The 15,973-nt window shown below is 56.2% G+C and overlaps 2 protein-coding genes across 2 annotated transcripts; one reads left to right on the plus strand and one right to left on the minus strand.

Moving 5' to 3' along the window:
* The first annotated feature begins 793 nt into the window (after positions 1-793).
* PSMB11 (proteasome (prosome, macropain) subunit, beta type, 11) lies at positions 794-2,984 on the plus strand. Its single transcript, XM_011990651.1, has 2 exons — positions 794-2,608; positions 2,674-2,984. The coding sequence occupies exon 1, from the start codon at positions 866-868 to the stop codon at positions 1,766-1,768; it is 903 nt and encodes a 300-aa protein (XP_011846041.1). The 5' UTR covers positions 794-865; the 3' UTR covers positions 1,769-2,608; positions 2,674-2,984.
* Positions 2,985-5,754: 2,770 nt separating this feature from the next.
* Positions 5,755-14,422, minus strand: CDH24 (cadherin 24, type 2). The gene is made up of 13 exons (XM_011990652.1): positions 14,102-14,422; positions 13,628-13,922; positions 13,321-13,440; positions 13,079-13,246; positions 12,714-12,901; positions 12,082-12,335; positions 11,059-11,195; positions 10,556-10,669; positions 8,399-8,520; positions 8,204-8,315; positions 7,704-7,952; positions 6,155-7,173; positions 5,755-6,068 (listed from the first exon to the last, which is right to left on the minus strand). The coding sequence occupies exons 1-12, from the start codon at positions 14,300-14,302 to the stop codon at positions 6,674-6,676; spliced, it is 2,460 nt and encodes an 819-aa protein (XP_011846042.1). The 5' UTR covers positions 14,303-14,422; the 3' UTR covers positions 5,755-6,068; positions 6,155-6,673.
* Between the last annotated feature and the right edge of the window lie 1,551 nt (positions 14,423-15,973).

The raw sequence follows: 15,973 nt of genomic DNA on the forward strand, positions 1-15,973 counted from the left end.
CCTCGTGATCCACCCGCCTCAGCCTCCCAAAGTGCTGGGAAGCGTGAGCCTCCGCTCCCATCCCCGGCTAATTTTTATTTATTTTGTAGAGATGGGGGTCTTGATATGTTGTCCAGGGTGGTCTGGAACTCAGGCTCAAGTCATCCACCTGCCTTGGTCTCCCAAAGTGCTAAAATTACCAGTGTGATCCACCACACCCAGCCTCAGTCCATTTTTCTTTCCCCATCTATCCCTTGAGTTCGAAGTGTGAGCTGAGTTCCTTGCTCCCATATCTCTGAAGAGAGTCCCCAGCACCAAGGTCTCCTGCCTCAGTGGGGTTGCAGCACTCTATTCTGACCACATCAGTCCACTGAATTGTCTTTACCTCGTCCTAGGCTGGGAGCCCTCTCAGGCCAGGGACAGGGCCTTATTTGTCTCTATATGCCCAGTGCCCCGCATGGGAGAAACGAGGAGCCCAGCCCTGCTGCTTCCATTTGTGCCCACTTTTCTCTGCATTACCCCAGCCCCTCACCCAACTCCAGATAGTTGGAGGATGACAGACAGGAGACTCTTTGGGTGACTCTCAGATGCGTCATGGGCAGCAGAAGGTGAAGGTCTGACTGCAAAGGCAGCGTCTTCCTAGTGCTGGAGACTCTACAGGCCTCATCCTGCCTTCTTTCAGCTGTCCTCTGAGATGAAGGCGGCTGCTCCATCAGCCAATCCCAAAGCCTGAATTGGGGATTGAGGAGAAATGAAGCGTCAGCTCACATGCCTTTCTGGCCAGTTCTGGCTGTGGCCCAGCTTCTCTGTAGCGTCCCTCCTACCCCACCAGACCCCAGTCACAAATTCCTGACTTGCTTCTTCCAAACTTCACTCAGCCCCAGGGATGGCTCTGCAGGATGTGTGCAAGTGGCAGTCCCCTGACACCCAGGGACCATCACCTCACCTGCCTCGGGCTGGTGGCTGGGCTGTGCCCCGGGGCTGTGACCCTCAAACCTTCCTACAGATCCATGGCCCCAGACTGGCCCATGGCACTACCACCCTGGCCTTCCGCTTCCGTCATGGAGTCATTGCTGCAGCCGACACGCGTTCCTCCTGTGGCAGCTACGTGGCGTGTCCAGCCTCGTGCAAGGTCATCCCTGTGCACCAGCACCTCCTGGGTACCACCTCTGGCACCTCCGCCGACTGTGCTACCTGGTATCGGGTGTTACAGCGGGAGCTGCGGCTTCGGGAACTGAGGGAGGGTCAGCTGCCCAGTGTGGCCAGTGCTGCCAAGCTCTTGTCAGCCATGATGTCTCGATACCGGGGACTGGATCTCTGTGTGGCCACTGCCCTGTGCGGCTGGGACCGCTCTGGCCCTATGCTTTTCTACGTCTATAGCGATGGCACCCGCCTGCAGGGGGATATCTTCTCTGTGGGCTCTGGATCTCCCTATGCCTACGGCGTGCTAGACCGTGGCTATCGCTACGACATGAGCACCCAGGAAGCCTACGCCCTGGCTCGCTGCGCCGTGGCCCATGCCACCCACCGTGATGCCTATTCAGGGGGCTCTGTAGACCTTTTCCACGTGCGGGAGAGTGGATGGGAGCATGTGTCACGCAGTGATGCCTGTGTGCTGTACATGGAGTTACAGAAGCTCCTGGAGCCAGAGCCAGAGGAGGATGCCAGCCATGCCCATCCTGAGCCTGCCACTGCCCACAGAGCTGCAGAAGAGAGAGAGCTCTCTGTGGGGCCAGGGGAGATGACACCAGGAGACTCCAGGATGCCAGCAGGGACTGAGACAGTGTGAGAAGCAGGACTTGGTTGGGGGTGGTGTAGGCCTGGGGAGCAGGTGGGAGGATGAGCAGCGGGGGAGGGTCCCACTGGCAGCAGCCTCACAGCATCTGACTCTAGCCTGTATGGGTTGCTGGCTTCATTTATTGCAAGTCTCTGTCCTTTCATGACTCCCAGAGCTATTACGGCTCTGCCCAACAAGTTCCTGTTGACTCCCAGTGGATTGGTCCAGCCTTCTTCTTGGCACCAAGTCCATCTTTCAGTCAATACTTGCAGTGTGCCTACTGCATGCCAGACACATGCTAGGTGCTAGACCCTCTTTTCTTGCCATCTTCTCTGCTTTTTTCCATCATCTCATCCCCAGTTTCTCTTAGTTTCGGTCTTCTATATGTCTCAGCTTCAGCGTCTTTGTCTCTTTCTCCTGATCACTTTGTCAGCTTGGTAAGATGGGGCACCCGGGAGGGAAGCAGCCCCTCTCAGAATGAGGTGTAGTGATAGACACCCTTTGGATGTTGATGGGTTTGTCTTATCTGCTCTCTTCCTCTGCCTTGACCATAATGACTAGAATGATTATTCCTTTACTGAATGCAGTTCTCATGACAACGCTTTGAGGTAAAATAAGTCTCACTTTACAGAAGAGGAATCAGGTTCAAAGGGTTATGTGACTTGCCCGGGGTCACACAGTAAATGGCAGAGATGAGACTTAGATCCAGGCCTTCTCCTCCAGGGTCCATGCTCTTTCAGCACAGCTCTCCCTCCCTGCCTGGCCCTCTGCCCTGCCTTTCCTCTCTTCCCTGCAGGCTTCCGGAGAGGGATGCAGAGGGAGAAAGTAGCTGGGCCAAGCCCCTGCCTGGTGGCCAGGGTTGAATGAACCCTGAGGGCCTGGAGGTTGTGAGCTCACAGCAGCTGCTGCCTGCACAGGCTCCTGTGGCTTTATCTTCCAGGCCTGGAGCCATCCCCCACAGTCCGCCCTTGCTCTCCAGATTTCTGGGCCTGGTGGTGCTGCTGCCAGATTTCCCCTCCTCCTTTCTTCCCTTTGCCTTCTTTCCAGCCCCTCCTTCCTGATGCTCCCTCTGGAGAATGAAGACAAGAGGGAGGTAGTTGTTCCAGTGGGAACTGTCTAGCTAGCACATCCTCTCCTGCCCCTACTGTCCCCATTCCCACTCCCCCAGAAGCCCAGACTTGAAGATCCAGACTAACACCTCCAGGAGGGCCACTGCCCTGCTGTCCCCTGGCCAAATGAGAGAGAAAGCACTGTTAACCTGTGAGATAGGGCCTGAAGGAAGGGGGCCTGAAGGAAGGGTGCTGAAGTTGCTTTCCTCACATCCAATCCTAAAGCTTCCAGTCCCAAGAATAACAGCCTCCTGCCTTCCCTCCTGGACACCCCTCATCCCCGGCTCTAGCATAGGCCTGAGCCTTAATCTTGCACCCCAGATTAAACATTCCTCCAGCCTGGAGCTGGACAGACAGACCTCCAGACTCTGGTGCAGAGCGGGTGACTGGGGATGGGGGAGGTCCCCTGACTGGGGAAGGGTCAGGGGGCTCCAGAAGGGAAAACCCCAGAAAGGACACAGTAGGGAGAAATTGTGGTGGACACCACAGAAAGGTGTCCACTATGGGGGGACTGGCCTTCAAGGAATCTGGCCAGTGGCCTGTGCGGTCACCCTTCTTTACCCCTTGCTCACTCCCCAGCCTCAGGGGAGGAGATGTGGGACTCCAGGACTGCTAACTGGGAGGCAGGGATCCCTGGAGGAAGCTGTGAGGAGGGGCAGCTTTTGCATGGGGTTCAAGTGTTTGACTTGGCATAAGAGGGTGCATATTCATGTCCACAGGTGTATGCAGTTCTGTGTCCAGGTGTAGGTGAGTGATACAGGATGGGTTTGTGCACATGAGTGTGGCAGGCGATGCATGTGCAGTTCCTGTGTGCAGAGACAAGAAACAGACTGAAAGAGAAAGAGCAACACCTGAATAAGGAAATCAGCCTCTCAGCAGGAAGACTGCCAGGCCTTGTCACTTCTTTTGGGGAGTGCTCCAAAGTAAAGAGGAGGTGGGGGACAGGCTCACACCACCAGTTCTCTACTTCCTCATCCTCCCAGCCCTATCCTGAGCCTCTCAGGAAGTGAGAAAAGACAGGCAGGGAGGGGTGGCCTGGGGCCTGGGATTGCCACCTGAGCGCAGCCAAAGGTGGGCTGTGAACTGCATGCAGCTATCTCCCCCTGAGACACTTGGCGCCTCACCCCCATTGCCAAACTGGAGGGGGAGGATGAACTCAGACCAAGAGGGCAGAACCAGACCAAGAGGGCAGAACCAGGGGTGGGCGGACCCTCCTCTCTTTTCCTTCCATAGTCCCACCCATCTTCACTCCCTTTGACAGGTCCTGTCCTTCCAGAGGATGAGGTAGTTGAGGCCAGAGATGAGCCCATGGGTCTTGCTGACAAGCCGGTTCCCTCTGCCCTATTATTTTCCTCTCTGTTTTGAATGAGTTGGTGGGAAGGACCTTAGGAGAGTCTTAGGGAGGGCTGGGCAGACAAAGGCCAACACCCCATTCCAATGCACCCCTCACTGTCTAAGAGTAGCCCATAAGTCATTTCCTCCATTTCTCTACTAATTCCTGAAGGCTTGATACAGATACGGGGTTGAGACCAAAGGGACAGAGATCTTGCCCTTCCTGCCCCGAACCAGAAGACCTTGTCCCTCTGATTCCCTGCTTGGGGTGCCTACCTCCTCACAGTCTCTGGAGAGCTCGGGGGTATAGCCTGCTCTTACACAAGCCCTTGGACTGTCAGAGGTCCAGGGTTCCATCCTTCAGCAGAGTAAATGACTTGAACTCCAGCACTGGAGGGAGGGGACTTGTTCTCCCACCTCCTGCTTGTCCTTATCAAGCAGGTGGGGAAGGTGTGAGGGAAGGTATGTTCACACTGAAGCAGCTTTCCCCAGCTGCCAGTACCCCACACGAAGGGGGAGTCACAAGGACCTATCCTGCCTCGCCTACTTGTGCGTGCCTCTGGAGCCCTGGAGTTGAGAGGCCTGGGCTCTCATGCTGGCTCCTGAGTGGACTCCTTCTCTGTACATTGGGAGATGCTTGCAGTTCTGGCTCAGCTCCCACCCAGTTGACTGCTTCTGTCTCTCAACAGCCTGCCTCCCTGGTCCTCTCCCTCCTCCTTTGTGTTCTGCAAAGACTAAGACCATGGCCTGCGGGAGAATTAAAGGTGGGAGCAGCGGGCCCAGATTCAATGTGACTGTCTCACCCTGGTCCACCCTTTCCCCACTTGGCACTACGAGCCCCAGGAAAGGCTGGTTTGCCCCCACTGCAGCCTGCCACCCCCATTGTTTTTCTAGTCCAGAAACCCCTTCCCCTTAGTCTTTTATCCCTCCTGCCCTCTTCTCAGCAGCTCTCACACTTCACCCTCTACTTCTCCTGCCCACCTTGCCCTCTGAACAATCCCCATATCTTTTTTTTGAGACGGAGTCTCGCTCTGTCACCCAGGCTGGAGTCCAGTGGGATGATCTTGGCTCACTGCAACCTCCACCTCCCAGATTCAAGTGATTCTCCTGCCTCAGCCTCCTGAGTAGCTGGGACTACAGACATGTGCAACCATGCCCTGCTAATTTTTTGTATTATTAGTAGAGATGGGGTTTCTACTGTTGGCCAGGCTGGTCTTGAACTCCTGACCTCAAGTGATCCACCTGTCTCAGCCTCCCAAACTGCTGGATTTATAGATGTGAGCCACTGCGCCTGGCTGAATCCTTATATCTTAATTTCCTTGGACAGCTTGAGACTAAGAGAACCCAGGAAGTTGGTGGTGAGAGTGGGGCGGAGTCATCATCTCCTTACTCATGGAATTAACCCAAGTCCTCCCCTATCTAGAAGGACATGAAGTGGATTTTCCCCCAAGGAGAAAGGAGAATGAACTGGGAGGCAAATAGGCTAGGCCTCTCCTCCCATCCTTTGGGACAATGAAGCTTTGTAAAGAAATCTGAGTGCAAAAACAGAAGCAGGGCTCCAGCTTTACAAAATAAAGTGTTTGTTTATTATGAAATTAGAGATGGAGGCCCCTCCCCTTCCTCCCTCTTTCCCCTTCCCCAGCCGCCTCCCCCTTTCCTTTCCCTACTCCCTCAGGAAGCACACAAGACAATGCCCAGGGCTGGGATGCCCAGGGTAAGGTGACAGCTGGGCAGAGCTCCAGGGAGGCGGCCACACGGGAGGCTGGAGCTCTTGCCCTGGGAGGCGGGCTGGTTCCCTCTCTCAGCTGGAGGCCAGTGAAGCCAGGATGAGGCTGAGGCCATGAGTGATGGATGGAACCATGCAGGCAGGTCTGTAATGACAGGGGAGCCAGTTTAGAGGCAGTAGGGAGTGGGAGCCTTCATCCACTGCCTTGCCCCACAGTCTAGAGGCACTGACCTGGGGCACAGCATCCCCTGCAGGAGGGTGGGCAGCAGTGGCTGGAAGTTTCTCTTGATTTTGGGATGGACAACAGAAAAAAAACAAAAAGCCAGTCACAGGGACCCAGAGAGAAGGAAAGGAGATGTGGGCAGAAGACAGACACAGAGCATGTGTATGGGCAAGGGAGACACAGGGAGACTATGTGTGAACTTCAGAACTGCAGAGACAAAACAGCCACGGAGGAAGGAGAGGAATCACAGTGAGAGAACGCAGGGCCAGGGCCAGGGCCAGGAAACCCAGGCCCGGACAGAGGAGTGTGTCACAGATAGAGACAAAGATTCCTGGAGAGAGACACACAGACCGACTCAGGAGGAGGGAGGTGAGAGCGAGGGTGCCCCGGGGAAGCAAGGAGGGACACAGGGACAGGGAGGAGGCCTGAGGCCCCTGGGCTGCTGCCGCCCGCCTGGACCCCGTGGGGCTCACTCAGAGGGCCTGTGCCGGCTGCCCCCGCGCGGTGGGCCGGGCCAGCGCGGGCGCTCAGGGGGCCGGGGGCTCTTTGGCCCCATACAGCTCCGCCAGGGTGCGGAAGAGCGGACCCCAGTCGTCCAGCGGCTCCGCGGGGCCGGGGACGCCGCCGGCTTCGCTGCCGGATCCCAGGGAGCTGAGGGAGCCGCAGGAGGAGCCCCGGCCCTCGTAGCCGTACACCTGCACCGAGTCGTACGGGGGTACGCTGGGGTCCTCGTCCGCCTCGCGGAGCCGCAGCACCAGGAGCTGCGCCACATCGGCGGGGCCGGGGGGTCTGGGCTGGCGCGACACCCGAGCCCGGGGCAGCACGTCTCGGCGCGCGGGAGGGCCGGGCGCCTGGGGGGCCGCCCCGTCCGGGTTCTGCAGGGCCGTGATGTCGAAGGCCTCGGTGTCCTCCTCGCCGCCGCCCTCGTCGTCGTAGGTGATGATGTTCTCTCGGACGTCCTCCTCCTCCAGTACCATCAATGCTTCCTGCTTCTGCCGCCGCAGGGCCACGAAGAGCACTACCAGGGCTGCGCGAGAGACGGGCACACAGGCCCTGAGCCAGCAGGGCCGGGAGCGGGCGGCCTGTCTCCATGTGAACGGCTGACCCATCACGTGACAGAAGCCGTGTGGCTAGGGGCTGACATCTAGCAAACCTTGCATTGAATCCTGACTTCAGCCCTTACTCGCTGTGTGACCATGGGAAGTTGCTTGACTTCTCTGAAGCCTCAATTTGCCCCTCAGATTACTTGTGTGGAAAATAGGGAAAATATATTTACTTCTAAGGGTTGCTGACACAATAAAATGAAATATCACAAGTGATGTGCCCAGCACCATACTTGGCACAGAGTAGGGGGCTCAATTATGATTGGCATTATGATTGGCAGGTCACGGATAGAGGCCAGAGCTTTTCTTTTGGATGCATCAGGTGGTGGGAAAATCCAGGCATGAGGGTCGTTCAAGCCCTAAGGTGGATTTCCCTATGTCCAGAAACCTGGTTCTTCTCCACACCCCTGCAGGCCCAGATCCCACAGCTCTGTCCCACTGCCGCCTGACTCACCAAGCAGGGCACCCACACAGGTGATGATGGCAAGCAGGGCGCCGGTGCTGAGCCCAGCAGCTGAGAGGTGAGCCTCAGGCCAGCAGGATGCCACAGAGCCGTCAGGCTGGCAGCGGCACACACTAACAGTCACTGTGGCAGTGCTGCTCAGCGCCGGCTGCCCCCAGTCCCACAGTTCTATGGGAACCAAGTAGGGGGCCTGGCGGGGTGGAGCAGGGCGGGAGGGCAGCAGCAGGCTGGCGGAGCCATCTGTGGGAGAGGGAAGGTGTTGAGGTATCTTCTGGGACACCTTCCAGGTAGGATTGGTCCAGCCCATAGAGCCAGCTTCCCATGGGGAAGGTTTACAAAGAGCCAACAAATGAGTATAAGTCCACACCCATCTTCTGTTGGGCAGAAGGCCCAGGCATGTGGGGCAGGGGTCAGGCAGGCTGGGCTAAGGGTGGAGGAGGAGGAGAGGAGGACAGAGGCAGGTATGGACACAGTTGTAGGAGGCTACCCACCTCGGTTGTCCCGGACAGTAAAGTTGGCATCGGGGCCCAGAGGACCTTGAAAGGAGACATGGCTACTGTTGCCAACTTCATCTCTGTCCAGGGCCCGGATGACCTGAATCAGCTGGGAGGAAGAAGAGAGAGGCCTTGTATGGAGTGGGCTGCTGGAGGCCTTGATGTCCCAACCCCTCTGCCTCAGTTGCTCACCTGGCCAGGAGCTGCAGAGTCACACACAAAGGTATCGTAGGGCTCAGCCAACTGGGGAGCATTGTCATTCTCATCCAGGGTCTGGATGGTCACTTGCACGCGCGAGGCCTGTGCAGAGCTGTCTGAAGCCAGAACACCAAAACACACACCACACACACATCACACAGTTTACACATAACATATGTGGTGCATGGGCATGGATGCCACATGCAGCATATAGCATGCACAGGAAACACATGAAATATGCATGTAATGTACAAGTAGAAAGCAATATTGTAGAATGAATGGAACAATACCAAGTGCATACAATATTCATGTAATACCCAAGATATATGCAATACACAATAAACATTCAACAGGAATGCCACAGCCATGATACACATATACAATAACCCACATGCAGGGCACATGCAGCATAAATGAAAGATAGAAGGTGCATACAAGTTGCATGCAGACAACAGCCACGAATATACAAAACACATTCATACCATATATCCAATGTATACTCAACATTTAAAACAAATGCAATGTACATGAAGCAGATGTTTGATACGCATAGTGAATGCAGTGCCACATCCCCCGACAACACCCAGAGCCCATAGAATGCATTTTCAGGCATAGAGGCCATGCACAGCACCAGTGGGGTGGACAGACACATATACACCACACACACACACACACACACACACACACCCCATCAGAGGTCTGGGAGGCTGTAGTACAGCAATGAGCATCACTTAGAGTTGACCTTGGGTAGGAAGGAGCTGCATGATCTACAGGGTGCAGAGCCCAGGGCAGCTTGGGCACCACAGCCAGACACAGGCCCTACCTTACCCATCCCTTCATCAGGTGACTACCTACCATTACCCTACCTTGCTTCTCACTGCCAGTGCCTTCCAAGAGAGAATGCAAAGTGTGTCTCCCTGTCACCTCTCTTAGGCCGGGTCTCCCAATTCCTTCAGTCTTTCCCCTAGGCAGAGGGATAGCTGGCTGGGCCTGGTGAAAGGGGCTGAGGTTGCAGCATAGGCAGGGGAGGCTGAGTGGATCACCTGGCTAAAAGGATTGAGATACCCCAGAGAGAGGATGGCGAGGGGGTCTACTTCTTCACTGCAGTAAGGGCCCAGTGCTGCTAGTTGGTATCTGGGTGAGGGTAGGAGCAGGATTTGGCAGGAGAATGAGAAGACAGTGACAGGAAACACACACACACAAACACACACACACAAAGTTATGTATCTACAAGCAGCCAAAAACATACTGTGTGTACACGGACACACACACATGGCCATCCATGCACTAACAGATAACATGTGCACCGCCAGGTAGTATCTGTGCATATCACTATGCACACAGTTGCATGTACAGAAACATAACCCTAGACATTACATAGAAACATAAACATAGCATTAAACACATTTGAGAGGCAGTATGGTGGGGATAACAGCTCAGACTCTGCACACTGACTGGGTCTCATGGCTCCACCACTTAATCTCTATGTGACCTTGGGAAGTTACTTAACTTCTCTTTGCCTGAGTTTCCTTGTTTTAAATGGGGAAATAATCATACTTCCCTCATAAAGTTGTGGTGATGATTAAATGAATGAATCCATTTTGAAGATGGATAGTGCCTGATACACAGTAAGTAGTAAATTATCTGTCCACAAATGCCCACATACACAAAACACATACAAACAGCTGCATGTGCATACCACTACACATATCCAATCACACATATGCACAATTAATATAAATATAATTATGTACCCTCAACTGTAAACACATATATATCCATTACAGATATACACCCACAAATATATATGTGTGTATATCTACATACTTTCCCCACATTTGGAATTATATGCATGGCTGAGAACATACCCACATGTATACATTCATAGAGCTCTTCACTGACACATTCAGATATCCACATATGCAAGGGCAATTTTCATATGCAGTATGAAGACAAAAGGGTAGAGGAGCCCCTGGGGCATACGCAGGGGTGATAAGGGGCTATTCACAGAAGAGTGGGAGGGAGGTCTCCCTGTCTCTATGGGTTAGGGCTGCCCAGAGGCAGCTGAACCCGCTGCTGGCCGGACTGATGGGGGAGACCGCATATGGAGCTGGCACTCCTCCCTTTCCCTATGGGTGTCCACTCCCCTACCTTGGGGGATTCCCACAGGGCTTCCAACAGGGCTTATCTGGGGTGGGGCTGTTGGTGTGCTCCACTTAGCAACCAGAGGAGGTACCCAGCCCCTTTCTGGCCCCCAGCTCCAGCCTGAAGCAGAGAGTGAGCAGGATGGGGTCTGTCAGTACACAGATTGGGGGCTATGTAAGGTCTAGTTTATTTCTGGGTTGGGGCAAGTCAAGTAAGGGAATGAATTGAGGGTCAGGAGAATGCTCAGGCACACCCACTGTGCCAGCCCAGCCTAGCCTAGGGGGCTAGGAGACCAGGAGGCCTGCCCTACCTGGTAGCAAGGATCCAGGCTAGGACCCAGATCCAGGCTAGGACTCGGATCCAGGCTAGGACTCGGATCCAGGCTAGGACACAGTGGCCACACGCTGGTGAGGGTGTGATGGCAGTGAGCACCCTTCCCCACCCCCACACCCAGGGACAGCCCCTCGGCCAGGAGGCTGCTGCCGCCTTGTGGGCCCTGGACTCCTCACCAAGCTCTGTAGCCAGCACAGTGAGGTTGTGCCAGACACGAGCCTCGCGGTCCAGGGGTGCTGCTGTGTGGATGGTCCCTTCTTCGGGCTGGATAGAGAAGCAACGCTCCGGATCCGAGTGGGGGAGGATGGAGTATCTGGGGAAGGGAGAGAGATGCTGGGGCTGATCTGGGGCGGTACCACAGCTTGTTCCACCCCTTCCCTTCTTTCTTCCCTCTGTTCACCTTGCCAGACCTCATGACTCCTCTGGGCAGAGCCATAATTCAGGTTGGAGTCCCCTTAAAAGGCATATATCCCTGGGGGATCACCACCATTAAACACCTGTTAAGACTCAGGGCCACCGGGCTTCATAGGGGGAGGGGGAGAAGATACAGAAGGGAGTAGAAGAGGGATAAACAGACCTTGACTTTCAGACTTCTGGGCCCTGTTCTGAGAACCCAGGGACCTGTGTTTCAGCCCTGCTCTGCCTTGGACTAGCTATGTGACTTAGGGCAAATCGTTTAACCTCTATTTACTCAATTGAAAAATGGGAATGACACCAGTACCTCCCTCACAGAGCTGTAACAGGGATGCTGGCCGGGGAGGGGGAAAGAGTGGCTGTTCTGCCACTTACCAACTGTGTGACCACTCATGGCTGGCTTCTAAAACAACTGGTGATGAGAACACCCACTTCACGGGGCTGTTGTGAGAATTCAGTATCAGCAAGGGGGTAAACTGTGAAGCACTTTGGGAGTGATCAATAGAGATCCACTTATCAAATGAGATTACATCTGCTTGCACTGCCACTGGGAGGTGCCACCATCATCTACCCAGAGGGATGGATAGAGGGTTGAAGAATGGTCAGCCAGGCCCTCCGGCTCTCCCCTGGCACCCAGACCTGTAGACCAGCAAGCCCAGCTGCAGGGAGGGAGGCTTTTGCTGGGATATGAGTGATTTGCTATAAGGTAGGGGGCACATTTACTCATTCTCTGGGTGGGAATAGCCTGCCATCTGGCTCCCCAGCCCACACCCCAGCTCACCTACCTGATTGGGCTGGCAGGGGAGTCCAGGTCAGCCGCTGAGATCTGGCCTACCAGGGTCCCTGGGGCCTTGTTCTCGGGCACGGTCAGGTGGTAGGCAGCCTGGGTGAAGGCAGGTGGCTCTGGGGCATCTTGCACCACCACACGCACAGAGGCCACATCCTTGAAGGGCCCTCGCCGCAGATAGGCTGGGTCGATGAGCGTGTTGGTGGCCTCGACACGGAAGGCGTAGGAGCGCCGGCTCTCGAAGTCTAGGGGCTACAGTGAGGGGAGAGAGAGAAAAAGCGAGGCGTGTGGAAACCAGGGCAGGTCCCAGGCTCTTGGACGGTGACAAGTCCCCTCCACGTGCATGCAGTGCTCAGTCCTCATGTGAGGGGAGGTGGCACTGGAGGGACAGTGGCCTTGGTGGTCAGGATGCACGGCAGATTACTTAGTAACTCTAGGTCTGCCCCTAGCTCCATCATAGACTTGTTGTCACTTCTTTCTAAGCCCCATCTGAAAGATGAGGAGGTGACCATGATCTCTAAGCTCCAACAGAGAGATCCTGAGTCTGTTCTAGACGAACAGTTAAATATGTGCCCTATGGGTCGGCAGGAGGCAGGTCTAAGAGAAAGCATTAACAGGCAGGAGACTAACCTTGCGGACAGTGAGGAGCCCGTCTCGACCCTGGGAGTCTGTGCTGATGCTGAAGGCCTCGGACCCCTCCCCGTCCAGGATGCTGTATGCCATCAGGGCGTTGTCCCCCAGGTCTGGGTCCTGGGCCCGGAGCCGGCCCACCAGCGTGCCAGGTCCAGCTGTCTCCACCACGGAGAACTGGTATAGGCCTTGGGGTGACAGAGGGGAGACTCCTTAGAGAGGTCCCCAGCCCTCCTCCCTCCCCATAGCACTTTCTTCTCCCAGGGTCTGGCTGGGGAGGAGGCGAGGAGGGAAGGTTTCTCCAGACACTGTAGGGGTGCGGTGGTGGTCAAAGGATGGCTCAGGTGGCAGCAATGGCCCCTTACTCTGTGGGAACTTGGGGGGATTGTCGTTGACATCGCTGAGTGTGACGGTCACCGTAGTGCTGCCTGACAGCCCCCCCATGTGGCCGCCCATGTCCTTAGCCTGGATCACCACCAAGAACTCCTCCTGTGTCTCCCGGTCCATGTTGGGGATGGCTGTACGCACCACTCCTAGGGAGACACGCTGGGTCAGAGGGTGTCTGTCCCCTTGGCTGCCCTACCGGGCTCCCAAGCTCCGTCCTCACCAGTCTGGGGGTCCACAGAGAAGAAAGGCAGTCCATCCAGAACAGTGTACACCAGCTTGGCGCTGTTCCCATAGCTGGGGTCATCAGCATCGTGAGCAGTCACCTGGATCACTGATGTCCCTGTGGGGGATGCCAGCACCCCATTCAGCAGCAGCAGGGCAGGATGGGGAAGAATAGCAGACGGGGGGATGCAGACATGAGGGAGGCTGAACTGAAGGGGGCAGGTTCTGGGGCAGACAAGAAGGGAAGGAGAGGTGAGAGAGCTCCAGAAGACGGAAACTGGGGCACTGAGAGCTAGGGTGCTCACCGACATTGGACATCTCGGGCACAGTGGCGTGGTAGGGCCCAAGGGGAAAAATGGGTGGATTGTCGTTGATGTCTTGCACTTTGATGATGAACTCTGATGGGGGCTCCAGGGGCCGGTTGGAGGCTCGGTCCACGGCTTGGGCCAGTAGCACATATTGTGCCTTTTCCTCCCGGTCAAGGCTCTTGGTAACATGAATATTGCCTGTGGCCTCATCAATCACAAATACGGTGCCTGCCCCCTCCCCGGTCAACAGGTACTTGGTGCGGCCCTCTCCCCGGTCAACATCCGAGTGCAGCTGCAGGGGTCAGGAAAAGATGGCAGAGGGCTCCAAGTACAGAGACAGGGTTAAAGAGTCTAGGTTTGGGTAGAGCGTTGGGAGTCCTGAGGGACCAAGGTCATTGCAGAAGTGATGAAGTTGCAGGGCAGGGCCTAAGGGCCTTGTGTCAGAGTAGACATGGGAGGGGTCATCCTTACCTTGCCAATGAGGACAGGCTCTGGACCAGCATATTCCTCAATGACAAAGAACTGGTTCCAGACCCAGCTCCTTCGAGTCCGTAGCAGAGCAGGCCCTGGGTGTCCCCGGGACCCTGCCCAGGCCCGGGCTGGGGCTGCCAGACGCCCCATGCATCCCCAGCCACCCAGCCAGGCCAGCAGGAGCCTCACCAGGCCCCACATGTTTGGACTCCAGCCAGGGCTCTGTTCACTGGCCCTGGGTGCCGAGGCCGGGCCAGGCCACGTGGCCCATGAGCAGCTGGGGTGGAGGGGAAGATGCGTTGAGGCTACCCCATGGATCCACACCTGCAGGACAAGCAGCTGCTCAGGCTCAAGGAAACCCCTAGCCCTCCTCCCCCCAGAATTAGATGCTGAAGACCAGACCTCCAAGGAACGAGACACTCCACTGCCCAGAACTCAGACTAACACAGAGAGCAGAGAGGCTGATCTTTCCTCCACCTAGGCTCTGCATGTATTCACCTCCAGCTCTCCAAGCTGATAAATCTCTGGTCAGTCAACTCCGAGTAGAGAACTGGGGAGGAACACAGCAGAGGGGATGCTGGGAGGGCTTGGAATCCCAAATCTGGTCTCTGTCCTCCCAGGTTGGGCATGTAGCCAGGTATTGGAGGAGGCAGGGCTACCAGAGAAAGGGCATAAAATTACAGAGTTGGGATTCATGGAGGTGTGGCCTTAAGGTGTCTAGGGTCAGGATGAGATGACAAGGAGAGCAGCCTCAGGCAGGGTTGAGAGTGGGAGAAAGTTCCTCCCACAAGGGGGAGCCCCACTTCTCTAGGCCCTGTCTCCAGCCCACACTGCCAGTGCAGTCCTTGAAGGAGGACTGGGCTCATGAGACAGGAGTTGGGAGCCAGAGCTGAAGGAAGAGGATACAGGGTGGGGGACAGGGGGAGGTGACCGGGGAGGGAGGCCGACCCAGAGGCTAGAGATACAGCCTGACTGACAGCTAGACTGACTCAGGGACTGTCCAGCAGAGACAGAAATGACTGGATGAGAGACAGAAACAGAACAGTGGCAAGAGACAGAATGAGAGAGACCAGGGCAGCAGCCTGGGTGTCTGAAGGTAGAGAGGAGTCCTAGGGGCCAGGCTTGGAAACGGGTCACCCGGGGCAGTTCCGGGCAGGCAGTGGCAGCCCTCAGCTTCGGGGGTGTCAAGTCAGGCCTCAGGAACTTAATTCTGGGAGAAGGAGCAGACAGGAGGGGTGGAGGCAGGGAGGGGCCGCGGGAAGGGAGCTAGAGAGGAGACCCTTCCCACTGCTGTCCTTTCTCCCAGGGGTGGGTGGGGGGACCCCTCAGGTAGCTGTGGCTTCTGCCCCTCCTCCCTCAGAGCAGACACACACCTGACAGTCCCTTTGCTCCCGAGGGAAGGGGGAAGCCGGAGGAAAGCTGGGGACCAGAGAGAAGGCGGGATGAGGAGGCGAGAAGGAAGGAGATAGAGGAGTGGGAAACAGGATAGCGGGAAGGGGAGAGGAGAGGGAGGGAAAGGAGAGCAAGAAAGAGAAAAGAGAAAGACAGCAAAGGGGAGAAAGGTAGAGAAAGAAAAAGGCAAAGAGGGAGAGGAGATGGAAAAAGGACAAGAGGGTGAGGGAAGGGTTGGGAGATAGAGGGAAGGGATAAGGAAGGCAAACAGGCAGAGAAGGAAGGGTGAAGAGAAATCGAGAGAAGAAAGAGGCAGAGAGGTGCGAGGGGAGAAGGGAAAGAGGCAGAGCGCGGGAGAAGGGAGTCGGCAGCGGGTTCCCAGCCACGGAGCGCACCCCTCCGAAGACCCCCGGGCTGCGGGCCCCCTGCTGCCCCTCCGCGGATTCCCGACCCCTGCTCCGGGGCAGGCGCCCTTACCTG

The sequence above is a fragment of the Mandrillus leucophaeus genome, unplaced genomic scaffold (assembly GCF_000951045.1).
Source record: "Mandrillus leucophaeus isolate KB7577 unplaced genomic scaffold, Mleu.le_1.0 Scaffold380, whole genome shotgun sequence".
In the NCBI taxonomy this organism is placed as follows: domain Eukaryota; kingdom Metazoa; phylum Chordata; class Mammalia; order Primates; family Cercopithecidae; genus Mandrillus; species Mandrillus leucophaeus.